At 44.4% G+C, this 27,618-nt stretch overlaps 1 protein-coding gene and 1 long non-coding RNA gene across 8 annotated transcripts in view; one reads left to right on the forward strand and one right to left on the reverse strand.

Annotated features, from left to right (window-relative positions):
* FRMD5 (FERM domain containing 5) overlaps nucleotides 1-27,618 on the reverse strand; it is a 310,956-nt gene that overhangs the window by 43,126 nt on the left and 240,212 nt on the right. For all 7 annotated transcript variants that reach the window (XM_072809617.1, XM_072809618.1, XM_072809620.1 and 4 more), the window contains exon 2: nucleotides 2,674-2,778. In XM_072809617.1, coding sequence (XP_072665718.1) covers nucleotides 2,674-2,778 — 105 coding nt within the window. The remainder of the gene's footprint in view (nucleotides 1-2,673; nucleotides 2,779-27,618) is intronic.
* On the forward strand, nucleotides 1,529-18,849 carry LOC140623287 (uncharacterized). The gene is made up of 6 exons (XR_012022943.1): nucleotides 1,529-3,932; nucleotides 4,156-4,917; nucleotides 6,678-6,795; nucleotides 10,633-10,722; nucleotides 16,131-16,227; nucleotides 17,548-18,849. It is a non-coding gene; the product is annotated as an uncharacterized lncRNA (long non-coding RNA).

Consider the following 27,618-nt stretch of genomic DNA (forward strand, 5'->3'; position numbering starts at 1 on the left):
CTTAGAAAGCACACAGACCCTGGCATCAGATAGCTCTGAGTTGGAGACTGGCAGTGCCACATGCCTTGGCCAAGTTACTGCCTAACCTGAGGTTTTATTTCCTCATCCAGAGAATGGATATTTGACTTGTCTTGATACCTGTCTCATTTGTGTAAGGAGTAAAGAGCATATGGGAAGCCCTTAGCTTAGTGCCTGGTACAGTTCAGTGCCCACTATACATGGGCTTATGCTCAGTATGTTTATGCTCAATGCAGAGCCCAGCACACAGGAGCCACCCCATACATGTTTATTTCTCCTTTTCCCATCTCTTTACATTTTTCTGTCTTCTCCTGCTTTTGATCTTTATCCCCTCCATGTACTCTTTTATGTTCTCAAGCACATTTTGACCTAACTAGAAAATAACGAGGATATACCATGTTCCTTTTACTTCTCTTTGGGAGATGAAGAGAACTTGCTGTAACTGGCTTTCCTACTTAAGAAGAAACAGCTCAGACCAAAAAGATAAACAACATGGGGCACCTGGGTGGCTCAGCAGTTGAGTGTCTGCCTTTAGCTCGGGTCATGATCCCAGGGTCCTGGGATCGAGTCCTGCATTGGACTCTCTGCAAGGAGCCTGGATCTCCCTCTGCCTGTGTCTCTGCCCCTCTCTCTGTGTCTCTCATGAATAAATAAATAAAATCTTAAACAAACAAACAAACAAACAAACAAACAAGAAACCCCCTTGTAAAAATAGTGCATCATTATATGGTGAATGGATACTACAACAGGTGAGGGCATGTAGCTTCTTGGTATCATGGCACTTTTGGGATCTTATACTATGTTCTACAGTAAGGACAGTGTCTATGTCAAGGCAGTAAAGCTTTCATAGGGCAAGGGGTGGACCTTGACACTACTTCCTAAACAGTGGTGATGCTCAAACTTCTACTGAGCCAGGAGGACCATAATATGTCAGTGAAGAGGACAAGGCTTGTCAAAAGAAAGGAATATAGTCCTTTGGATTCTTTCTTTTTTTTTTTTTTTTTTAAGATTTTATTTATTTATTCATGAGAGACACACAGAGAGGCAGAGACGTAGGCAGAGGGAGCCTGATGCAGGACTCCATCCCAGGACCCCAGGATCACAACCAGAGCCAAAGGCAAACACTCAACCACTGAGCCATCCAGGTGTCCCTGGATTCTTTAGGCTGAAGTGTTCAGCATAAAACTCTAAATGTGACCTAGAGACACAGTGGCTCAGAGCATCAAAGATCAAAACAACACTGACTCTGGCATGGTGAGGGGTATATCCATTCATTTGTTATCTGTGGTCCTGGACATTGTGGGGGGCTGTGCTTTCTGGGGGCTCTGAGGCCCCTAGTGTGGGAAGAGACGGAACCCATATTTGGAGCTGTGAAGAAAATCAGTGGACCCATGAAAGGGGGACCCTCTGGGATTTGTGCTGATAATGTCTTTGGAGGATGGTAGACCAGAGGGCGGGGGGAGGGAGGGCGGGTGGGCAGAGGTATAGGGAAGAGAGACACAGGCCTGGATGTTTCTGCATACTTTCCCACTTCAGTGGCGGAGGGCGGGTACCAGCGAATACATGCCCACAGAAAGGGAAGAGCTGATGAAAATAAGTTAGAGGAAGTGCAGGTGTCTGCTGGTGGAGCAGCTGGGCAAGGGGAGAGGGAAATTTTGGCATTCTAAACCATTAACTCACCCACTCATCATTCCTCCAGCAAATATTTACTTAACGTCCACTACATTCTAGGCCCTATGCTAGTTCTATGGGATATAGTGCTGAGTAAGAGAAAATGCACACAATTGTGGAACTGATATTTTTGCCCAGAACACAGATAATCAAACAGGCAACTACAACATGACATAGTAAGTGCTACAGGAGGGGTAGTACAGGGCACATGGGGCACATAGGAGGGGCCCCTCATTCAGAGTGGGTGTTGGGGAAGAATCCCTGGAAGAAGTAAAAGTCTAAACTGAGACATGACATGTGAGAAGGAGTTAGCCATAAGTGGAGCCAGCCAGAGTGGAGTGTGGAGAAGTGAGGAAAGAGAGAAGAAATGTTCTGGGCAGGGAGACTATATAGGTGGAGGGCCCCAGTGGGGAGGAGATGCATCAAGGGAGCTGAAGCTGAGAGGGAGCCTGGGGGTAATGGACCTGTTCTCATATCTGTCTGGAATGTGCCCTGTGTCTGTAGCACCAGCCACATTGGTGAACAGAACAGGAACTGCTGCATTTGCAAGATGCTCAAAGGCCCCTATTAGTTTTGGCTCCATCTCTGTCCTGCCCAAACTGGGTTGGTGTGACACTTCAAGTGAGGTCCTTTCTAGGAGGAACTGTATGGTTCAGCTCATTTACTAGAAAGGAGGTGGGAAAGGCTCAGCCTGTGACCGTAACACCAGCCCAGCTGCTCTGCCTCCTACTGGACAGCTTTGGGCAGATCACATCAACCTTCTAGGCTGCCATCTCAGCATCCGTGAAACGAGGGGCCACACTAGGTGAGCTCTGCCAACGTGGCTTCCAGATCTCATAACATGATCTGAAGAGATGACACTCAACTGCAGGGCCTGGGTGGTCCCTGATTCCTGAGGCTAAATTGAAGAGTATGAGTGGCATTTCAAGGACTCAGGCTACTGACCAACCCTCTCCTCCATTTGTGCTTTGAATATTGACTTACCCGCTGCTTATCGGGGTCCACAAAGCGGATCCCAAAGTAGTCTTTCTCAAGGAGGTTCAGGTGGTGGCAAAGAAGGTCAAACAGGTACTGGCCTTTGGCATCTCTCTGCAAAGAAAGCAAGCTCCATTGAAAAATTATAGGGTTTCTTCAGTGTAACCTTGTTTTGATTGTCATTAAAAGTCATTTAGGGGCACCTGGCTAGCTCATTCCGTAGAGCATATGACCTTTGAAATCAAGATCTTGAGTTCCAGCCCCACACTGGGCCTAGAGATTACTTAAAGATCATCTCTAAGTTGGATGAAGACATGAAAAGGACATGCATCTGTAACTGTGTCTTCCATATTGTGATGCATTAGATAGTCTTTAGATTTCTGAGCTTTTTGCACCTGAAAGGAGCCCAAGAATCCTTCATTCCACAAAGGTGTCACAGAAGTGAGAGGAGAGTCAGGTAAGCCCAATTCCAATCTCAAATGCATGAAGCTTTCCTGAACTAGTGGGAGCAGGGCAAGTCAGTGTGGAATGCACAGTCCAGCTGGTCCTGCCTCTAAAGTAGATCTTGAATCCACCCACTTCTCTCCATCCCCATTACCAACTACATGGTCCAGCCACCACCATCTCTCAGCACCCTCTCTCCCCACAGCAAACAAAGGGATCATGATTTAGACATAGTAACTTTATTTGGACATACAAAAAGATACACTGTGATGAGTAGGTTTCCCTTCTACCCTGGTCACCGTGTACCTCAGTTCCCCTCCCCAGAAGCAGCCCATTACCAGCTCCTTGTATATTCTTAATGTGGGATTTTATATGTGGGCAAGCCTATATACATATATGGCACTTTTTAAAATATAGTGGCAGCATATTTTATGCTGTATTCTATTTCTTGTGGGTTTTTTTTTCCCCTACTTAGGGTATCTTGTGACTCCTTCTCTGACAGTACATATAGATATGCCTCATGGTTTTTAACTGCTGCAGACCACTGGGATGAACCCACATGTACTTATCTAACTCCATATTAATGGAATTCGCTTCTAATCTGCTATTACAAACAATGTGGCAGTGAGCACACAGAGATCTTTAATTAGGTTACCACTCTTGCTTAACACTGTCAGTGGCTTCCCAATGCTCTCAGAATAAAACCGAAGCTCTAACCACCACCTCCAAGGCTCTACACATCCTAGCTCTTGTCTCCTGTGAACTCCTCCCAAATCATTCTCCTCACTGCTCGTGGCCACGGCCTCTCTCCCTAATGCTCGGAGGTTTTTTTTTTTTTTTTTTTTTTTAAACTTTTTTTTTTTTTAATTTTTATTTATTTATTATAGTCACAGAGAGAGAGAGAGAGGCAGAGACACAGGCAGAGGGAGAAGCAGGCTCCATGCACCGGGAGCCCGACGTGGGATTCGATCCCGGGTCTCCAGGATCGCGCCCTGGGCCAAAGGCAGGCGCCAAACCGCTGCGCCACCCAGGGATCCCTGCTCGGAGGTTTTGTGCCCGTGTCTCCGTATGCCCTCTTCCTGGACTGCCCTTCCTCCGACTCTTCAATGGTCACTCCTCTCAAATCTCAGCTCAAATGTCCCCTCTGCAAAGGTCTTTCCCTTATAGAAGGGCCCCTCCCAATTACAATCTCATTTATCCATGGGACTTACAACAATCTGTAATTATCCTATTGATTTGTTTCCTTATTTATTGTCTGCTCCCTTTTTATTTTTTTTTATTTTTTTAAATATTTTATTTATTTATTCAGAGAGACACAGAGAGAGAGAGAGAGGCAGAGACACAGGCAGAGGGAGAAGCAGGCTCCATGCAGGGAGCCCAATGCGGGACTTGATTCTGGGTCTCCAGGATCACACCCTGGGCTGCAGGCGGCGCTAAACCGCTGCATCATGGGGGCTGCCCGTCTGCTCCCTTTTTAGACTATAATTTTCATCAAGCCAGGAGCCTTCCCCCAGAACTTAGCACAGGGCCTGGCATATGGCCGCTAGGTCCTCAACAATTATTCACTGAATAAGCGAATGACTGAATAGAAGGTAGAGGGTTAGCTAAAAGTTTTCATGAAATGTGAGGAAATGAGGCCATTTCTAACCCTTTAACCTCTCTCCTTCAGGTACATGTGTCAGTATCCAGGATGAGCTTAGAGGAGAATGACTTGCCGGAATCCATCAGAATATCTGGAGCTCTGCAAGACGGCAATCTCTAGGCCTGTCCCCAGTGGTCTCTGCAGCTCAGTGGAGACGATCATCTCTGGTGGGACTGTGTCTCATTTTGCTTCCCAAATCAAGGTTGACTTATAAAATCCAGAGTATCTCATCTGTGTGAAGGCCAAAGGGCCTGGTACTGCTCCAAGAATGGACAGACCTTTAAGATCCCCATGAAAGGTTTACACCTCACCTCTTCTCCTTCTGTCAGCTCACCCTGTACTTTCCAAGGAGAACTAGGGCAGGATATCCAATCTCTCAACAAATTTCTTAAGAAGCTTATCCTTGCAGGATTGGAAGGATGAGTGAGCCAACAGCTCATGTAAGGAAGGCAGTGCCACGTGTGCACCTCCCTTCCTCTTCTGCTGGCCCCACACTCCCTCTTAACAGAATCCCAAGGCAGCCGCCCTGAATCCCACACTCTTTGATCTCCCACTCACAGGACAGACTTGTTATGAATCACATTGGGACTTCTGGACAATGGGTTACAAACCAGGTTTTTTGGAAAGACTCTGTCAAAAACTGTCTTTTTGGGCAGGGGGCTGCCAACTGTCTCCTCACTGATACCCCAGGGTGTGGAAAGAGCTTAAACTGTTTTTTAAGGTTCTTCTGGGAGCAAGGAAATATGTTTAACTCTATCCCAAGGGGCATGTCCTGTACTATTATTTCTCCCAGAGCAACTGGAATAGAGTATTAAGAAATAGTTGCAAATAGTGAATATTTTTTTCTAAAAATTTTACTTTGCATCAAGGTAGCTACTTCATGGTGATCAGCTAGGGTGAGTTTCAGTAGCTGAAGTATGGTTCACTTGCATCCCTTACAACAACCATATTAGCAGGATCCAGGGGGTAGCCATGGGGAAAATGTGCTTGTGTGATAGAAATCACAAGAACTTTTATTTATTTATTTTTAAAGATTTTATTTATTTATTCATGAGAGACACAGAGAGAGAGAGGCAGAGACACAGGCAGAGGGAGAAGCAGGCCCCATGCAGGGAGCCGGACGTGGGACTCGATCTGGGTCTCCAGGATCAGGCCCTGGGCTGAAGGCAGGCGCTAAACTGCTGAGCCACCCAGGGATCCCCCACAAGAACTTTTAATGAGAATCATATTTTCCTTAAAAATAATTCATTTTCATGAGCTGGCAACTTGAATACACTCATAGGGATGGACCTTAGCTGGCAAGAACTTTATATTCAGTAGATCCAAACTTAGAGTTCTCCAACTTCACAGGAAGAAAAAGCAAGCAGGACTTTTCTCATCCGATAGTTATGAAAAAAAAAAATCCCATTACACTTCTCTTTTATTAATAGAAAAGGATCTTTTTCTTGTTATTTTTCAGCATCTGGTGAAACTCCCGCTCCTCACCATGAAGTCATAGTTCCCTCAGGCTTCATTTACTAGTGGTGGATGCACGGCTTTGAGCTACTGGCTCTTATGAAGCCTAATGAAGAGAAGCATCTTCCTCTGCTGTTTCTCCAAGGCTGGAGGGTGGGAGATGAGGGGAATGGGGAGAGAGGTCGGCACAGAGTCCCTCCTTATGGCAGAATTACATGAAATTTAAATTCTCAGCAGAAGCACAAAGAATCAATTCAGAACACTGTTGTGGCACCTTTCACAGAGGGTCACAGCCTGCCCCTCTCTTGGAGAACTCATGCCAGGGCCTGGTGGAGTGGCCCAGGACAGCCTTCACATAGGGAATCACACTGAGACTGAACCAGTTGGTGAACCATCAAGGTGGCCTCTGTACAACAAGCCACTGGCAGGGGCAAGTGGAGGAATTTTAAACTTCCTGGCCTTCTACTTTCAGGTGCCAGCCAGCTGTGTCCCAGGATTCTCTCTTTATGGTCTCCCTGCATTAAGTCTGGGGCTTTCTGGAATATTCTGTGGAAGCCATGTCTTCTCTTTTGGCGGGATGGTAAAGTCTAGTGAGTACTATCTTCTTTTCCCTTTGCCTGCAATTTCTCTGATGCTATAAACTAAGCTATGTGTTGTGTGCTGAATGTTGTGCCATTGATTACACTGGAGAAACAGGCACTTGCGTTGACGGGTGATTACTGTTTAGTCACAAAGTCGGGGCTCCAAGCCTGAGAATGTTTATCTTCAGGACAAGTGAGCTGAGGCAGAGCACCCAAATCCAGCTAAACCTCTGAGGTTATTCTCTTCCCAAAGATGTTACTGGGTCAAAATAACTTACTAAGGATCCATTTAAAAATAAATTTATGTTTTGTGGACCACAATAGTACCTGTCTGAAAATAGTACCTAGTAGTATTTGAAAATATAGTGCATATACATGCAACCATTTACTCTCTCTATATGGTGTGCAGAATGATGGATGAATTCCTTAGAATCATTATGCAACTCTGAGGTTGGGGGAATTCATATTCTTGTTCCTCCCTGGAGCTCCTGGCTCTGGTTCTCTATTCTTTAGGGAAAAGACTGAGGCAGCAAGCAGTAAGCAAGCATCCACCAGTGACCTAAACTATTCAAGGTTAATTGCATTTTCTGCTACATAATGAATAACTTCGGACAGGAGAGCAGCTTTATTTTAACCCATTGTGGGGCCAATTCCATGGACTCTGGCACAGTACATCCTGACAAGAGGGGCTAACATGTGGAAAGCCCCCCGTACTCATTAGGCCTCATCTCATTTAATAAGCTTACCTGTGAGGGAAGCAGATTTTAAGTGTAAACTATGTGAGTCTTGAAGAGGGCAAGAGCGATCACAGCTTTCTCAGGCCTTGGGCCATGTGCTATTAAATTGGAACTGGCCATGGTTTCATGGACCCTTGGAGAAGGCAGACATGAGATGGAGGGTGGTAGGCAGTGGGTACCTGCAGTCCAAAAGCACAAGAGCCCAGGGGTGTCAAGAGGCCATGCCAAGGAGGGTATGCCTAGAGAAGAGGGCAAGAGCTAAACAAGTTATCCTCAGGGACCTGACAGGAAAGAATGTGGCACCAGGGGTGGGATAGCATCGCAGCCTCTGTTCTAGCTTAGCTTTATAGTTAAATTTTTTATAGGCCAAAGAAAAACTGCTTTCTGTATTAGTATCCTCCGAAGGCATGTGTGTGTCAATGCCTGCCAGGTTCAGGAGCAGATTATGGGCAGTGCACTTCAACGTCACAGAGGAACAGCAACAGTAGCTCAACTTCTCAGGGCTATGGCATCAGTGAACTGAGCCCCAAAGTGTGAATCAATTACTGGGGTGCAGTCCTGCCTGTGTTCACACACAACCAGCCCAACTTTCTGAGGTGGAGGGAGGACAAGGGACACAAGTGCTAACAGTAGGGCTCCAGATTTCCTAACCTCAGCACCTTTCACACTAATTTACATTTTCTTTGAAGGGAGGGAACCCCTGCTGAGCAACTGGCTCTGGAGCCCACTTTTCTTCCTTAGTCGTAAACCAACAAAATCTGTCCAGGAACTGCTGAGGGTGCAGCTAGAAAGCAGCCAAGCTCACTCTGGGAGAATACAAAGAAGTTAATTCCAGGGAGAAATGCAGCCATACTATCTTTGCAGCAGGTCACACCTCAAATGCAGCAGAGTCATAGGTGAACCCGACCGGGCATACTCTCAGGTCCTTACTCTCAGAAAAGACAGACTCCAGAACTCAGCAGTTAGGCTGGGAAGGATGGGACCCATGTAGGTACTAGATATCAAGACCATGTGTCAGGAGCAGTGTGGCCAGGGGAGCCAGGTGGCCATGTGGCTTCTGGGGGGTGAGGCCAGACTCCCAAGTGGAGGAAGTCAGAGTTCAGAAGGAGAGAACAGTACTCACTCTGACTCCTGCAGCCACTGGCCTCACCTAATTCTTTTTTTTTTTTTAAGATTTTATTTATTTACTTATTCATGAGACACATACACACACACACACACACACACACACACACAGGCAGAGACACAGGCAGAGGGAGAAGCAGGCTCCATGCAGGAAGCCCGATGTGGGACTCGATCCCGGGTCTCTAGGATTATGCCCTGGACTGAAGACGGCACTAAACCGCTGCCGGCCTCACCTAATTCTTAATAAAGATAGCAACTTCCTGCCCCAATACTATCTCCTCCAAGTCTACATGCAAATCGAGGGAGTTGGGTGATTTTTTTATGATGCAAATAAATATCTGTAGTTTCAGATTCCAGGCATGGTGCCTCAGGGAGTCCTGTTGGCAGTCCTTGCTCAGGTCAGAGAACTGGCTTAGCTCATTGCCACATGGTGTGGCATGCAGAGGATGTGCACATGATGGTGGGGACAACACGTTCAGTCTGCAGCATGGAGGTCACTGTGTGCAAGCAAATGTCATGGGAAGGAGAACTAAGCGCTCTGTCGGCACAGAAGGCTAAAGCAGACTCAACAAGATCAATGAAGACCCTCTGAGCAGAACCTTCAACCTGCTGTTGTATAGTTTATGAGAGCAGCGCTAATGAGAAGTCTAGACTTATTGAGATATCAGTGATGATCCTTCAAGAGTCAAGGTGTGGGCAGCCCCGGTGGCGCAGCGGTTTAGCGCCGCCTGCAGCCTGGGGTGTGAGCCTGGAGACCTGGGATCGAGTCCCACATTGGGCTCCCTGCATGGAGCCTGCTTCTCCCTCCGCCTGTGTCTCTGCCTCTCTCTTCACTCTCTCTGAGTGAATGAATAAATAGATCTTTAAAAAAAAAGACTATTAAAAAAAAAAAAGAGTCAAGGCATCCTCATGCCTCTGTGGGTTCCTTGTGCCCAGTGAAGTTCCTGGAATGGAAAAAACTCTGAGCTGGGCCTGAGAAAAAGCAAATTTATCTATCTTTCCCATAGTGAGGCCACTCTTACAAGTGAGGCAACTCTCAGAAGCATCGCTGTTTATTGCTATTGACTGAATACGTTTTGGTTGTATTTTTCCAGCCAGTGCTGAATATCTCAGTGGACTAGTCATGTCACAGCTGCAGAATTACTGAAAACTCAGCTAGGCTTGTTAGAAAAAACTCAGTACTTTGTATTTTTGTATTTTGCAAAGCTTATATTCTCTCTTACACACAACACACACCCCCCTTCATACAACTATGCCTCTCATAATATGTTGCTTCAGATAACTTGTAAAGAAAAAGCCCAGCATTTTGGGGCAAACAGAACTTCCCTCACCCTCAACCCTAAAGATAGTTTAACAACTCATTTTATTGCTTCCTTGTTCTTTGTCTTTTGCAAAAGGCAAATGCCCATGTTATTTGGAAAATCTCGGCATTTCCAGGGCTGTAGGGAGTGGCTTGGGTGGCCAGGGTCAGGATAAATACAGCAGCCTTACCAATCTAACTGGTTCTTTTAACCCTGTATCTATTCCTTCAATTTTCCTCCCTCTTAGCAGAAAACTGTTTATTTGCCTGTACCAATGAAACATGATGGATTCTGAGCTGGACCAGCCCATAAATGAAAGAGGCCAGGATTTGAGTCCTAGCACAGTCTCCTTTTCAGCTATCCTATTGGGTCACTTGTGTTCCCTAGAAGTTGAGATGGAGGTAAAGGGAGCAGAGAGATAAAGGGCTCTGGGAAAGTGGAGGCCCTGGGGATGAGTACCAGCCTCGAAGGCAGGGTCCTGCTCTGCCACTTCTCAGCTTGTGACTTCAGACCTATCCCCTGATCTGTCCGAACTTTCATTTCTTTATGTATAAGACACAGTTAATACTACATCTCTCAAAGGATTATTGTGAGGCTTAAAACAAGAGACATAATATATATAAAAACCCTGTGTATTTTTCCTATCAAATTCCTCTGCTTCCTGTGAGCTGTTCTTTCTTTAGGCTGAATGGACTTGAACATGACAAGGTGTTAACAATGATACACTGCACTCATGGGACAGAAGCCAGTCCTCCCTGGACAAGAACGCTCAGGTGGGTTCTCGTTATATACCTGTGCATTGTACCCTGGCTTATGGGGGTGGCCACCATTTTGGAAATCTGCCCCACAGGGCTCTTAAAGAATGGATGTGCACTTTCTCCAAACCTTAAGACTATTATCCCAAGACTAGAAAATATCGAATATATGCCATCAACCCAAATCCTCCAGGGTCCTGACAGCTTCTATTCAGTGTCATGGAGACAAAGGAAGAGCTTCTTACGACATGCTCTTGACATGTTCCTAACATTTGGGAAGGAGGAGCTGAGTGAGATGGGGATGAGATATGACACAATTCCAATAGCCACTATACCTTTTGATGCCTTGGCATTAATTAGAATAAAAAGAAAAAAGTATTTGGCAAAATATATTTCATTAAATTAACCCAGAGCCTCTCTCTCTCTCAAAAAACATAACTAGTTCTCTCTGGTGTTAAAGCTAAGGAAGCTAATTCTTGTCTAAACTCATCCCCCTCAGAATCCTTAGGTGGCTGCCCAACCTGTTGGCGCGTAAAAGGGGAGGGATGGATAAGTAGAGCCCATAGCTCTCTGATTGGAGTCCTGAGTTCTCCAGAGCTCATTCAGCCACTCATAGCCACTGGCGTTCCCAGCTAGGACAGACAAGGCATGCTCATTGCCTCTCTTGAGAAGGAGGCCAGGGCCTCCCTCAAAAAGTCCCTCATCAGAACAGTGAGAGCTCTGAGGTAGGATGCCAGGGCCTAACTCTGTGAGGTCTGTGGTCCCACTGATGGCCCCACATCTATGAGTGCCTCCCTTCCCAGCACTAAGTGGAAACAATCTCACTGGCACAACACAACTGACAGTCCTGGGACAGAAGTGAGACAGCTGGGGCCAGGGGCCAAACAGATGGTAGAGATATGGCTTACTGTACAAATGTTGAGGCCTGGGAAAGCAATACAACAAATCCCAAATCTCCCAAAAGTGGCTGTTCCTGTGGAAGAAGAGGATGGGGTGGGGGAAGGTAGGAGGCAGATGCCAACTCACTTAAAAACAGGGCTTCCTTGGTAAACAACAAATTCAGAACCATACCATGCTCTGGACCAGTGGTTCTCAAGCTTCAGCCTCTATCACCTCAAGAGTTGTTAAAACAGCATCCTGGGCTGCTGTCCTAGAGTTGCTGGCTCGGTGGGGCCTGATAATGTGCATTTCTAACATGTTCCTGGGTGATGCTGCTGCTAGTGGTGGATCAGTGGACTCGATCAACCCTTCCCTAGCACTGGTTGGTCCCGACCAGCTCTGGGAGCAAAGACTGCAGGAGGAGGGAGGAAAAGTAGGTATTTGGACTTCACAACAGCCCAGCTCTGGCAGCCAAGTTCTCATTCGTGTTCAGCCCTCATGGTATCACATACCAAGAGTACAGACTTCAGAGCATTAGGCTTGCAAGTGAAGTGCTACAGAGAATTCTGCTGCTTCCTGCCAGGTTTTCAAATTCTGCCTTTCATAACAGTGGGCAGCTGCCCAATTCTGGCTGGAAAGTTCAAGTCCCCAATTACCATTTACTTTTGATGGCTAAGTAGTTCAAAACTCACTGCACTTTTGCCACAAACTAGATCATTGCAAAATAAAGCTTGCACTTATCCTCAAACCTAGTTGGGAGAACAAGTTCCTTCCCAGCCCAATTCTGCTGTCATTGGCAGAAGTCTCTTTCAGGACATTTCCCCTCCTGGCCTCTAGGGTCTCTTGTCTAGGAGGTGGGTTAGGAGCTGCCCCAGACCTCTGCCTACTGCTGCCTTTCCTCTGTCCCTATGCTCTTCTAGTGTCTCAGACTTCCATCTCAGCTGCTGTGACCAACCTTCTTCCTGTCACTTTTCCAAGAAAGGATCCAGCTGGTCCTCCATTGAGGGTGGGGAAATGGGTTGGTACAGAATATGTGCCCTGGAGATGCATTCCATGCCAAGAAGGCAAATCTTCTGTGTTCAGTATAGTTGGGGAGTTGGGGTTGGGGGCTGGAGGGAAGTGAGTGATGGGAGAAAGGAAAGGCAAATTCCCAGGCAACTCATTTTCCTCTATGAGCTTTGGTTTCCCTCTGTATAAATGATCCCATATCCCCCTATGTGCCCCAAGTCTCTGATAATGTTACTAGTTGACCAGAGTAATCATACTCCAGGCCCATCTTCTCTTCAATGAGGATTTAAAAAGTTTAACAAAAAAGGCTAAACATGTAGCTGTAGAAGGTAGAGGTTTAACACATTTATCACTAGCTTAATTAATTTAAAAAACTCAAGGCTGTTGCTCAAAGTAAATGGAAAGAGTAACTAAACAGAATTCATTCAATTCTAGAAACTGCCTCTAGCAGGCCTGAGACAGTGAAGGCCATTGTGTGAAACTATTATCTTACTATGAGTCTGGTCATTTTATATTCCACTGTGAGCGATGGAAAAATTCTATTAGATCATCCATTGCACATCTCTGGCCTCACACAGTGAGGACTGTTGGAGAATCTTCTCAGAATGGATGCTGAGACTCTACCTCCCTCTCCTCTCCAAGCCTACTGTTTCCTCAACTATAACCAGAGTGGCACCGGACTTCTGAATTTTGATAAGCAAGGGCCTTAGGGTGACAGTCTGGCTATTTTATTTGGCTAGCCCTGTATATAAGATTTACTCTTCAACTGTCCAATAAGGAAGTGATAGGGAATGACAGAGATGGGAAGGGGCTAACAAAGTGTCCCTTCCAACATCATCCTGCACTGTCCTAAATTTACTCAGAGGCAGAGCCTCTGAACCAGGGCTAAGGTAAAAGCTGAGGGTGTGCTTTGAGGCAAGTGTCCCTGGGTCCATGAACTTGTTAGTTTCCCAAGGGTTCTCCCAGGTAAATACCTCAGTAGCTGAACAGTAACAGGTACCTCTTGGTCTATAAATAATTCTTGGGCTTGGAAATGTATGTGGTAACATGCACTGAGGGATGACCAGATCCCCAAGGCATCAGGTAAAACCATGGTCTGGGACTTGCTGTGTGATGGAGAAAACAGATGAAGGAGGCAAGACTTCTAGAAGTATGTTGCTGCTCCTCTGCAGTTTTTCAGCCTGGAGAGCAGGAGTGAGAGCAGAGGAGTCAGGAGCCGTGAGCCCAGCAGCAGCCTCAAGGCCTGTGGCACCTCCCTGTCATCTCTGTGCCTCTGTATAGCAAGGCCACCAACACTCAAACCAAGAGTCCCCTGAGGGCTGCATAGCAACACTGGTCAAGATATTCCTCCTGAAAAAAAATCTTGCACATCTGCTGCAAGCTAAATATTGTGTAATTTGAAGGCCAAACAGTGGATGACAAACCACTGGGACACTTAGTTCAATATATATCTATTGAGAGCTTCCCTTGAACCAGGCACTGCTTGCACATTCTCAGGGTTGCAGAGATAGGGGATTTAGAGACATGAAAAAGTGACTGCTCTGTTCTGCTGCCCCTCCCATCCACATGTCCATATTTCTCTCCATTACCAGGAGAGATGGACATGTGGTATCAGTGTTTTTACTCATGGTGCACAGCTCAATGCCTTGTACATGATCCTCAGAAAGCGCTGTTGGTTAGCTACTACATGATATGACCATGCTGATGGCTCCTCCCTCCGGGGCCAACTTCTAATACTCACTGAGATCAGGGTATTAAAGAACAGAGAAGGATAATGTTGACATGAGACTGTTCCTGGAGATGGAGTCCCTATACAAAGCAGAGCCTCATTTAACCCTGGAAATTCATTGCAGGATTGGCTTCCCAGATATTGCCTTTTGTCTAGTTTTCTGATTTTACCTCCGTAGGCTCTACTTGAGTGGGACAAGAAAACTCCCAGCCTAAATGCCACTGGGCACCAGAAAGGTGCCTATAGTACAGCCCAGCTCCAAAATAACTGTTTAGGCCACAGTCATTAGAAAGGAAAACATGAGTCTCCTTCCAGGAAGGTCTCTAGCTGAGTCCTTGCCATTGGAAAGGGAATTAAAAGTTCAATACTGGAAAAAGACTAATCATTGTATCTGCTTAATTATATTGATGTGAATGTCATAGCCAAGTTCTTTTTAGGGAGTCAATCTTAGAAAACATTTACATGCTCCTAAGCTCACATGGAATAGATTTAGAGTGTTTTTAACTTCTGGAAATTATCAAATGCTTTTATATGGCAAATTCTATATGTCTCCAGGAATTTCCACATTCCATTACAGTTTTTTTGATGCTTTCCCTGTCTTTCTAAAATATTTCCTGACACCTGGCTAAGGTGCCATTGGATCTTCTTAAGGCTTCAGCTTCTTAGACCAATGGGTGATTAGTAACACAAGATTAGATACCTGCCTTATCCCTTGTCACAGATTAGGTTCCTCAGGAAGTAGAGACTCTGGAATAAAGTTAGCATGCTGGACATTTTTAAGAAGTGCTCTTGGGATCAATGCCTATGGAAAAGAGTGGAGGAGGGCTGGTGTAGGCAGTGGGAGAAGCTGAGTTGTGATGCAGCCCTGGTGTTGACCAGGTGATCCATGGGGAGCTGTGGAGTTAGAATGACCTTTCAGAATTGTGTCAAGTTGAGCCAAAATAGCACAGCCTTTTGTACCCCTTCTTGGGTATAAAATCACTGGATGTGAACCACTGCCAACAGTACTCCCAGGGGGACTGGTGGGATGTCAGAATCCATCACATCATTCTCGACACAAAGCCAAAATCATAACTGCCATTTCCCAAGAGCCTACCATGTGCAAAGCATTCTACCAGCATTATCTCTAACACTAACAATAATTCCACAAGGAATGTTTCTATTAACCCCATTTTACAAAAGAGGAAACTTGGTCTTGGTGGAGTTACATGACATGTCTTAAGACCACGCGGCTAGTTTGTGGGACTCAGACCCAGGCCTTCCTTGCTCCAGAGTTCACACTCTTTCTATTATGCTAAACTCCCATCCTTTGATTTTCTCATATGGTCCCTGTGGAAGTAATCTATAATCCTATCCTTCTACGCAGGTCTGGGTTGGCTTTATAATCCTCTGATTATGTATTGAAATGTATAGTTAAGTCCATTGCTTGAATTCTTTTCTGAATTCTTTGAATCTCTTAGATTTTCCTGTTGGAAAAAAGTACAGATGCAGGGTTCTCCATGAGGGCACACTAAGGGAGAAATCCTCAAAACCAATAGGAAACCAGTAACATAGTCACCAAAATTTGAAGATGAGGAAGAAAAAATTAGGTGCATGTAAGGTCAGATTTCTTTTTTTTCTTTAGATTTTTTTGGATCAGAACATTTCCAAATTTCTACATCCTAGAGATTAGGTATCAGCTAGTAACCAATCCCAAATGCCACAGACTAGGGAGCTGAGGCTGGAGTTGGGTGTAACATGAGAGATCACAGGTACTCTTTCTATACCCCAAAGGCTGTTATCAACCTTGTGCTTCCCTTGTACTTTCCAGATATCCTTAATCTTCAACATGACATGCAGAGGCCAGAGAAAATCATCAGCTCATGAAGAGAAAAGCTGCTTCAGCAAAACAATGCATCCCCAGCAAGGTTAGTTGGCCCTGTGGGTCTTTCTAACCAGTCTGAATATATATATAGAATGCCTTATATATTTTCTCTGGGGTGTTCTTTTCAATGTGTCCCAGATGCTTACTCAGAAAACTGTGTGACATGTGTGAGTGGCAGTGAGTGGAATGGGCCCCGAGCAGCCCCCTCAGGGTATTCAAGTCCTCTCTGCACTCCAGGGAAGAAATCTTTCAAGCCCACGTTCCTTATGCCTATTCTCTCTGACCAGGAGACTCCAGGGACAAAGAGTGATGAGAGGATTCCCTCAAGTTTTCATTAACTAAAGGTGAACCTGATTTCTGGGCAGAGGAGAACTCTCATAAGCACTTTGGGATGATATATGTCATCACAGAGATACGTACAAGGCAGAGGGATGAGACCACCAGAAAGGAAGTGGCTTACAAATTGAGTTTTGAAGGATGCATAGAAGTTGCCAGCCTAGGAGTGGGGCATCACAGAGGGAACCGCACGTGCAGAGCCGTGCGTGTTCCAGGAATTTCAACTAACTGCCCCAGTATGAGGGTGTCTGTTGCAGGAGATCGATATTGAGAGGCAGACAAAGGCCTCTTTGGGGAATGGCTGTGTACGCCACGCTAAGGCTTTATTCTGTAGGTGACGGCAAGAGGTGGAAAGATTTTTAGTGGGAATAAGACTTGAGTAGATTTCATACTGGTGGAGGACTGGAAGACGGTAAGACCAGAGCAGGGAGACTAACTGGAAAATCCCTGTAGCCCTCCCAGTGAGCTCTGATAGACACCCCAACTAAGATAATGGCAAGGAGGATAAGGTGTGATGGACTAAATACATTTTTAGGCAGCAGAATAAATGGTGGTTAAGCGATCGATTTGAAGAAGAGTGTGAATGAGAAGATGGAGGACAACTTCCACAATTTCAGTTCAGCAAGGAAGCTGGGGAGTAGGATGAAAGGCTATCTTTATATTTTTTTAAGATGTTACATATTTATTTGATAGATAGAAAGAGAGAGAGAGAGAGAGAGAGATCACAAACAGGGGGAGCAGGAGAGTGAGAAGCAGACTCGATGGGCAGGAAGCCAAATGCAGGGCTCGATCCCAGGACCCCGGGACCATGAACTAGACAGAAGGCAGATACTTAACCTACTGGGCCACCCAGGCGCCCCTGAAAGACTATCTTTATTTTTTATTTTATCTTATTTTTTTTTTGAAAGGCTATCTTTAAATTGAGCAGCATCATGATGGCTTTGGTGAATGGGTCATTAATTCTTTTAAGGCTCTGACTACTGAATTAAGATTATGATTAAGATTTCTTTTTTTTTTTTTTTTAAAGATTTTATTTATTCATTCATGAGAGACACAGAGAGAAAGAGGCAGAGACAGAAACAGGCTCCATGCAGGGAGCCCAACGTGGGACTCCAGGATCATACCCTGGACTGCAGGCGGTGCTAAACTGCTGAGCCACCGGGGCTGCCCTAATTAAGATTTCTTAGATCAATCATTACATTGATTTCTTTTTAGAGCACACTGTTTTGGCAAACCTTGTCTTTTAAAAAAATCTTGTCAGAATACATTTCTTTCTTGTAGGTACTACAGTTGAATTCAATTAGCAAAGCATAGAAACCATTTGTGTATCAATATTCGAGGCTTAATTTTTAATTTTTTTCCGGAGAGTGAGAGAGAGTGTGTCTACATTTGCAGGGGAAGGGGCAGAAGGAGAGGGAGATAGAGAATCTTAAGCAGTCTCCACACCCGGCCTAGAGCCTGATATGGGCTTGATCTCACAACCCTGAGATCACGACCTGAGTTGAAATCAAGAATCAAATGCTTATCCAACTGAACCACCCAGGCACTCCACAACTCTAGACTCTTGTTCAAGAAATATATTAAGATAATTACTGGCACTCATATTTATCATTAAATTAAACATGACAGCCGCAAAATGTTTTCACTTTAAGTTGAATCTCAAATGCTTCATTTGCATTTTCTCTAACTCAGGAATATTGTTAGGAAAAGCCATGACTGCTGGTATAGGGGTGGGGGAGGGCAGAAGGGTAGGAATGTTTCATCTTCAGTTCTTCTGAGTTGAATGAAATATTTTAAGTTAATCATCTCTGATCTGTCATTAGGGGATTTGTCCGTATGCATTTAACAAGTTACAGCTGCTAGGAATTTACAATTTAAGAATTTATGAGGGTCAAAAATATGGAATTCCAACTAATATCTGAAATGATAGCCTCAAAGCCAAGAGTCCCTCACATCTACTGCCTCCGTCTTCTAGAGCAATTTAGTACAAGGGCTACTGCTGAGATGTAGGCATTTCCAAATTCAGCAACACTGAAACTCATTATGAGTTTTAACAACTTGCTTTTCAGAGTCTATGGGGCTTTGACAATCTAAATTTAGGTCTGCGTAATGGAATTGCTTTGCTTTGAAAACAGATTTTTTTTCAAGGGCTTTATAACCCTATTCTCCCCCAATTCATTTAACCTTACTCATTTGGAACAATGGAAGGGGGCTAGGGCCAGGAGAGGGCCAGGATTACTTCATGGTGTCTTAATTTTAAATGTTTACAATGAAATGAAGTTTTTGTTGCTTTCAATGAAAACATAAATAAAAGTTAAAATACAAATGAGTCATGAGTAATTAGGTATTCACTATCATAACACACAGCTCACTTTCATGAACAAGTGTTCCATAGATAAAGAATACTTTAATATTTAAGGATTAATTAGACCCAGAACTTGCAGTTCTGGATCTTTCACAGTATTTCTTATTCACCTGTTTCCTGGATAGAATAATATCCCTCCAGAACTTCATGTTTGCCTGGAATGCCACAATGTGACCTTATTTAGAAATAAGATTTTTGCATATATAATTGGTTAAAATGAGGTCATCCTGGATTTGGGTGGGCCCTCAGTCAAATGGTTAATGTCCTTATAACCAGGCCATGTGGACACAGACACATACAGATGGAAGAGCCATGTGAAGATGGAAGCAGAGGCCAGAGGGATGCAGGCATAGGTAGAGGCATGTCAAGGGTCACCAGTAACCACTAGAAGCTAGTGAGGCAGGAAGGATTCTTCCCTAGAGCCTTCTAAGGGAGCACGGCTTTGTCAATGCCATAATTTCAAACTTCTAGTCTCCAGAACTGTGAGAAAATAAATTCCCATTGTTTCAGAGTCATGCAGTTTGTGATTATTTGTTGTAGCAGCCCCAGGAAACTAATACAGCTCTCCAGGTGAAAGTCCTACTTTGTGTATGGCGGTCCTTATGACACTGAATGTGGCCTTGTGTTCAATGTTTTCATAAGTACATGTATGTTATGGTTTCATTTTTTTTTAATTTTTATTTATTTACTTATGATAGTCACAGAGAGAGAGAGGCAGAGACACAGGCAGAGGGAGAAGCAGGCTCCATGCAGGAAGCCCAATATGGGACTCAATCCTGGGTCTCCAGGATCACACCCCATGCTGCAGGCGGCGCTAAACCGCTGTGCCACCGGGGCTGCCCAGGATTTCTTTTTTAAAAATTTTAAAAAGATTTTACTTATTTATTTGAGAGAGAGCATGCGTGCACATGCCACCCCACCCCCCTCCCAAGAGGGAGAAGCAGGCTCCCTGCTAAGCAAGGAGCCTAAGGCAGGGCTCTATTCCAGGACCCTGGGATCATGACCTGAGCTAAAGGCAGACATAATTGACTGAGCCACCCAGGCACCCCTGTGTATGGGATTTCAACTAATATGTGAAATGACAGTCTCATAGCCAAATTTCAGTAATATTTAAATCCCCCCCCAGCACACAGCTGTGCACCAAAAAGGTACTCAACAAACTAGTTCTGAAATGATATCCTCAAAAACCAACACTCTTGAGGACTCTTGGTTGACAAATCCTAAAGTCTTAGGTACTTAGTATTCTCCCAAACTAAATGCTCAATTAACCACAAATTAATTTTTATCACTTTGAAAAGGAAAAGGTACCTGAAAAAATTTCCTCAGAACTCTTGATTCTGGGCAGCTTGGGTGGCTCAGCAGTTTGGCACTGCCTTCAGCCCAGGGCATGATCCTGGAGACCCAGGATCGAGTCCCAGGTCAGGTTCCCTGCATGGAGCCTGCTTCTTCCTCTGCCTGTGTCTCTGCCTCTCTCTGTGTCTCTCATAAATAAATAAAATCTTTAAAAAAAAAAAGAAAAGAACTCCCTCTTTTAGGCTTAGTTGGGCTCCTTGTAGTCTGTCCCACACGTACATAGTTAAGTGTCAGCCAGAGATATGGGCAGAATTTATGCACAGAATTTGGGGCTCCCCTGTTTCTCTCCTTTTGGGGATTTTCCTTGTCATTTTTCCAGCTGCTGTGGTTGTCCCAAACTCTGTGGGCTTGATACAAACTGTGGGTTTCTTTGCGTTCTAAATGGCCTTACAAGACACCAAATACAACAGGCCCTCAAGCTAAAAGCCATAAAAGAACAAGAGCACATCCACTGCTATTTCCTTCCCCCAAGAGTAGACCCTCCTGTTCAGCCTGGTCTTGAATCATGCTCCAGTGGCATGAGGTGGTTGTTTTTAAAATTTTGTCCAGCATTTACAGTTGTCTCTGGAGAGCTGGTTCAATAGAAAGGTACTCAGCTATTACAGGAAGCAGAAAGTTCCTTCACTAGAAATTTTGAAGCCATTTTTTAAAAGTAATTTTTTCCCCCTGAACCCAAAGAACTAGAAAAAGTATTCAACAAAAGTCCATATCACACTCAGTTATAAGCAGAAGGGAACCGATTTAACTACTACTCAGGAAGTCGCAATTTAATTAAATATGAACAAGTATTTACCCGTTACATTAAAATGTCCATATGAATGACGAGGGTTCTGGAACCTGAGCCCTTTTATGCCTGCCACACTCCCATTCTGTGTCCACCATGAACACACTGATACAAGAAAACACACCCAACTTCATGTACATACAACCACGTGCATCCAACTCCAAACATGCTGGAGTGTAACACAACCTTTGTGAAAATTTCTTAGGGATATAGAGGAGGGAGGGGGATGACAGCAAACTCTCCCCCCAGATTATCCCTTAAACATCTCCAAAGTCTCACTTCCTCTGACAGCGACCCAAAGCCACTACCTGGTGCCAAATCCACAGCTTCAAATCCTCAGCTCTACCCAGTATTCTGCTCCTCACAACAAGGGCAGAATAACTGGTCCATTCAACTTCAGGATCCCTTTCCTCACAGTGTGGTGAGGTGTGTATACATGTGTGAGTGCATAGCATGATCGAAAATAGTTATAATTTAATAGTTTTCTCCTGTCATGGTTACCTGTTCACCTACATGTGGAAATAACAGGAAGGAAAGGGCTATGTTTCAGGTTGGCAGAGTCTAAATTACATGCCAGACACTTTGTTTACACACATCATTTCTAATCCTCTCCATTTTCCAGATGAGGAACTTCAGGCTCAGAGCCACTGTTCTGTCTCCTTTAGGATATCTCCAACGTATTAATATAAAATCTAATATAAAGCAGGAAAGCAAAAAAAAAAAAAAAAAAAAAGCAGGAAAGCTATGTCTGGGAGTCTTGGGGGAGAGGCAGGGAAGTGGAGGTTGCATTGTCTTGTGCTCAGGAGGGAAGGTCTGGGGGCTGGGGTGGTTGAGGGAAAACATTTAAAGGAAGAGTCCTGCCAGATGGGGCAAGGGGCACCAGGGACAGAAGGGGGTTTCTCACTCATCTTGCTTTCTTCTCTCTTGTTCTTCATAGGGTGTTCATGTGGCCTCATCTCTGTTCCTGAGGCACCCCAGCTCATTTTTAAAGATAGAGATATTCTGAACAATGGCTTGGTTAACTTATGTACCAAAGCTAATTCAAGTAGATACTTGGGAAGTCTCACAGAAAACTTTAGTCTTTAAAACACTGGATGACACCATTTCAAACAGTAAACCACTTCTCTTGGTTCACTGGTGAGCTGAAAAGTACAAGTTCTTAAATTCCCAAACACCTTGTTGGTCAATTTGGGGTGAACCTGTCCAAAGGGGGAAAAAAATCAACCATCTTGCTTTCCCTCGTCTATAGAAGTGACTGCTGTTAGGGATCCCTGGGTGGCGCAGCGGTTTAGCGCCTGCCTTTGGCCCAGGGCGCGATCCTGGAGACCCGGGATCGAATCCCACATCGGGCTCCCGGTGCGTGGAGCCTGCTTCTCCCTCTGCCTGTGTCTCTGCCTCTCTCTCTCTCTCTCTCTCTGTGTGACTATCATAAAAAAATAAAAAATAAAAAAAAAAAAATAAAAAAAGTGACTGCTGTTAAAGTTACCACTTAAGCAGAATTTAATGAATACGGTTACTTAACTGACTTCTGTTTCATTGTATGATATCCTTTAAAATCTAAATTTCCTGGTATAATTGTCTTGAATAATTCATTGTTAGCAAGGTTACACAGTGATGGCTGCTGGATATTTACTTTGGATCTGGAAGTATGTGTGAAGAATATTAGCTAAGAAATGTACTATTGGTAGATTACAAAAAGCCCTGTGTGGCCATAAAAATTTCCATTTATACTGTGTTCCAAACTCCACATATTTAGCTCTCATCTCAATTCCATGCTGATGACTTTGAGTTAGGCACAAACTGACCATGAAAACGGTCTTTCTATAGAGTTTCAGCATTGTTTTCTAAGAAGCAATTTACTAAAGAAAATTCACTTGAAATTAAACATTTTGATTTTCAAATGACGATTTTTATGATCTCTGATTTTAAGGAGATTTCAAGGAACAGGAAGGTATTAAAAGACAAAATGACCAAACGATGAAAGGAGCCGGAGGAGGGCCGAGGAAATAAGCTGAGTCACTGACAGAGGGATTCAGTAAGGCAAAGTGCGGACAAACACCAGGGCCAAGGAGAGAGCACAGGCTGCACCTTCAGTCAAAGGGAGGGCGCAACGTCCTGGGAAGCTTCCAGCTTCCACAAATGCGAACTTCCAAGTTATGGAGGCAGAGGCAGTTGGAAGGCATGAAAACTGAGAGAGGACTCAGACCTGACCACACTTCTAACACCTTTCGAATGGGAAACCTTTCACCTTAGCAGTTAGTAAAAGCCAATAAGTAGTCAAGCTGATGTGTTCCTAGTAGTTGTGTTTATTTTCCTACAGGTGGAGATGCCCAATGAGAGGGGTGGGGAGGGAAGAAGAGTCAGCTGACACTGACAGTGCTCCCACTGTGTCAGACCTAGGTTCAGCATTTCACTTGCATTCTTTAATTTTCGCAGCTGCTGTAGGAGGTGGGTACTATTATTGTGCCCACTTAACAGATGGGAAAACTAAGGCATGGGCAAGGTCAGTAACTAGCTTATTATCACATAGTGGCTGAGCTGGGAATTGAACCTAAGCAGTTTAACTATAGAACCTGAATACATAATCTCTGTGCCATATGGCATTTTCCAAAAGAACTACAAATAACCAAGTTGACAGGATAAAAGAGACTGAAAGTGTATTCTTCTCTGACATGTGGCTGCTGCCTGGGAAATCTCTAGGCTACTGTGATGGAGGCCCTCAGACCTCTTCAGTGTTCATCTCTGCCACTCATCAGTATTTTTAAGTAAGGGGCGAGGCGAGGGTGGGGGAGGGAACCTACCTGAAGCTATACTTTCTTCTAAATTCAAATACGAATAAGTTAAAGAATTTAAAATGTTTGAATTTTTGACATACTCACTTCATTATAATACAATTTCTACTAAATGTCAAATACTCCTTGAGGGGAATGTTTCAGTAATTTGGTGGCTGAATCATGTAGCAATTATAAGCCTAACTTCTAAAGCAGTTTCCATAAAGAGGATGTACTTTTTTTTCAAAGCATGTATAAATCACACACGTACTGATACTCTCTCTATATATAAGATATCTTCAAGCCAAGTTCCTATTTTTTTTTTCAGGATCTATTTATATGCAACCAGTTCTAAGAATTCTCAGAAAAGGACAGGCCTGATACTGTCCCCTCACTAACATCCCTCAGAGCAAAAGTCCTCATCCATTTTTCAGGCATGACCCACTTTAAGGGTTCAGACTCTGTGATGAGTCACATGCATATCTTTTAAGGACCTTGATGGGTTGCAAATGAGATGAAATGGAAATGACCAAAATGTTCAGAGTCACTTTAGTCTCTCTTTCCTATTTGCCATCTGTCCCCAGATTATAAGATTCAAATAGTATTTTTGTAAATAAAAATTTAGAATTCAGGGACTTCTTTTGGGGACACTTCTGCTTCATAGCCATACAGACCCAAAACTGCAGCAGGTAGGCTCTTGAGCTCCCCTGGCCAGTGGGCAAAACCTGTAGGGAAAGAACTCAGTGAGGCCCACTCATGCGGGCACCATAGGCACCCAGGCCAACCACTCTGGTGCCTGTGTGGATGATGCAGAGAGGCTGTGCAAAGCCTGCAGTAAGGCCCCTGACACCACCACCATCCATTCCAAAGTAACCACAAGCTCCTTATTTCCTGCCCTGCCCTTAGTCCCATCCACTGCCATCTGTACTCACAGTCCATTTGAGCCTCCTTCACAATGGACTTTCCATCCCTCTTCTAGATCAGTCCAAAGGCCCTCCTAACTTTCCACCCAATTGTATAACTACTCACAAACACATTCTACTTCCTCTTAGACTCTAAGCACATTTTGGGTAGGGCCCACATCCAATCTCCCTTTCTGGAACTCATGAAGTCTTGCCTGGCAGATGCTCCACAGATGCTGAATTAGCCAAATGGTTCTGGAATCCATCTCTGAAAACCAAGAGGCCATATGCAGCTCAGTGGAAACCACAGGATTGGACAGGGACCACTCAAGCCTCAGAATGTTCATTCTTTGTACAATACTGGAGTTGTCAGATTATTGCTCACATGCCAATGGTGCTTTCCATAAGTCGGCTCTGTGTACTCACCAGTGTCCCAAAGGTGAAGCAGTACGATCAGGCAATGACTCTTTATTTATTTTTTTTTAAAGATTTATTTATTTATTGGGGAGGGGGGAGCAGAGACACAGACAGAGGGAGAGGCAGGCTCCATGCAGGAAGCCCGACCTGGAACTCGATCCCTGGTCTCCAGGATCATGCCCTAGGCTGCAGGCGGCGCTAAACCGTTGTGCCACTGGGGCTGCCCCGCAATGACTCTTTAAACACACATTAATCATGCATTAGGAGTTCTAAGTTGAATAGCATGATACACAAGAAAATACCTTGGACACAAGGCATCTCTTACCAACAGAATAATCTCTCACATTCTGCCATGTACATATTTGGAGAGTAAGTGCACTTCAGGGAGCTCTGCTTACACAAAACAAAACAAAACAAAATACCAAACAGGATGAAAGTAGAAAGAATACATTTGTATGCTGCATGGAGACTCCATGGCTTGGGGAGGGGGGCACTTGTCATGGAGCCTGGGGCTTTGGAACTTGTACTGGTCACCGTGATGGATGAACTGCTCAACACAGGTTTCCCTCTATGTCTCTAAATGCTCCCTTCTTCCTTCTTGGTGTGTGAAAAGACTAAGAGATTGTCTTACAGGGCAGGTTCTGATTATAAACACAGACCCACAGCTCAGGGGGCTCAGTCCTCTGTGCTGAGGTACCAACAGTTGGTACAGCCTCTGACAAAACCCATTCAGATCTCTGGTCTAGAAGCCTTGTGTGTTAGATGTGCTTCTGCAGAACAAGGAGGGTTGAGGGGCCCGGGTGGAAGGAGAATGTGACTGGGGGAGAACACATCCTCCTTTAATGAGATCCTAAACCTACTCTGTTTTTCTTCAAGAAAAAGGGGAGCAAGTCCTACTCTGGGGTGGAAATTAAGTTCACCCTTTAAAACATGCATTCACACAGATGAAGACTCGTGCTTGAACTCTACTAGGGTGAAAGCTGATGACAGATCCTTGGGATGATGGTTCTGTGTCCTCCCTCTCAGCTGTCTCAGGCATACTTGGACACATGCACACATGCAAGTGCACACACGCGTGCACATACTCTCTCTCACTCTCTCTCTCTCCTCTTAGCAGAATCTCATTAAGAGAGGCATCAACTGAGCTTCTTAACCTTGCTTTCACCCACAGCTCCTACATGATGCAGGCAGAGGCCAAGCACTCTCATTCAGTGGGTCTGAGTCCCCAGAGTGAGCTCAGCTTGGGACTTGGCATCCTGAGATGGTGAAGAGATCTTGAACAACAAGGCACAGCTGGGACATCCTTACCAGCAACAGCAATCGTCAGATTCTCAACTGGTTCTCTCCAGCTGCCTCCTACAGCTATTTTAATAACCAGAGAGGGAAAGCTTAACAGAATGAATGCTCCCCTCACCATCTTTTTGGTACTTTGATTATGGGCAAAGTGACACTGACACTGACTTTGAACAAGAGAGATATAAACAGAGGTTGATTAATCTTGATTTCTTTCCTTTAAACATGGTACAAGGCCAGATAAGAAAATTCAGGTGGCATAGCCTAGAGATCTACAGAGGAAAATCACTTAAAAATGTGTAGTATGATGATTACATGCATAAAAATGCTTAAGAAGAAAACTGGAAGGAAATAAGAGCAAATCATAATCTCAGTATATTAAGATGTTGAGGCTAAGAGGACTTTTCTCATGTTTCTAAATGTTCCTTCATGTGATTTTTTAAAAATGCAAAATATTTATAAGTAAAGTAACTCATGGTGCCTTAGACTTCAAGAATTAAATAGTTTGTGCTCAGGATAATTAAATATAGATTAACTGAATTCACTACACACCAGACAACACGATGTATGTAAAAGCACTTTACATGCAGTAAGATGGCATAAAAATATTAGAGATTGTTGCCTTTTAATGCTCTTGAGAATTAGGTTGCCATGTCAGCAGACTATTTAGAATCGTTCTTGTTTGTGGTACTTAGTGATATCCACTATGGATCAAGGGATAGTTCACATGCCATCAACCAAAACCATCCTTATACTAAAAAAGGGCTTGCCCACTATCTCTATGAAAATAGGGGAATAATAACCCATGACAGATTTTATCCTGGCCAGGCCTCTTTCCCAACTTGGATGAGAAGACTGAACTGCTAAGGGGGCACATTCTTCAAGGCTGAGTCTATATGTGCATCTGTCTGTGTGTGTGTGTGTTTCCGAGTCACCATGTGGTCAAACTGCCACAGAGTGTCCCATCCCAGCTGGCTAAGTGGTCCTCCCAGGAGGAGTAAGATCAAACAACAATCTGCTCAGCACAGCAAGCAACTTCCTCAGCAGGTGGGAAAATCTGGAGCTGCCCCACACTGATTTTTTTATCATGCTCCACATGAGCAAATGCTTCGCTGTATATACATTCCAAATACATTTTATCAGGAAGCCAGAGCAACACCAGCATTCGCGCTCAGGCTAATGCCCTATAATATGGATTATAATCAACTGGAAT

The sequence above is a fragment of the Canis lupus genome, chromosome 32 (genome assembly GCF_048164855.1).
Source record: "Canis lupus baileyi chromosome 32, mCanLup2.hap1, whole genome shotgun sequence".
Lineage (NCBI taxonomy): Eukaryota > Metazoa > Chordata > Mammalia > Carnivora > Canidae > Canis > Canis lupus.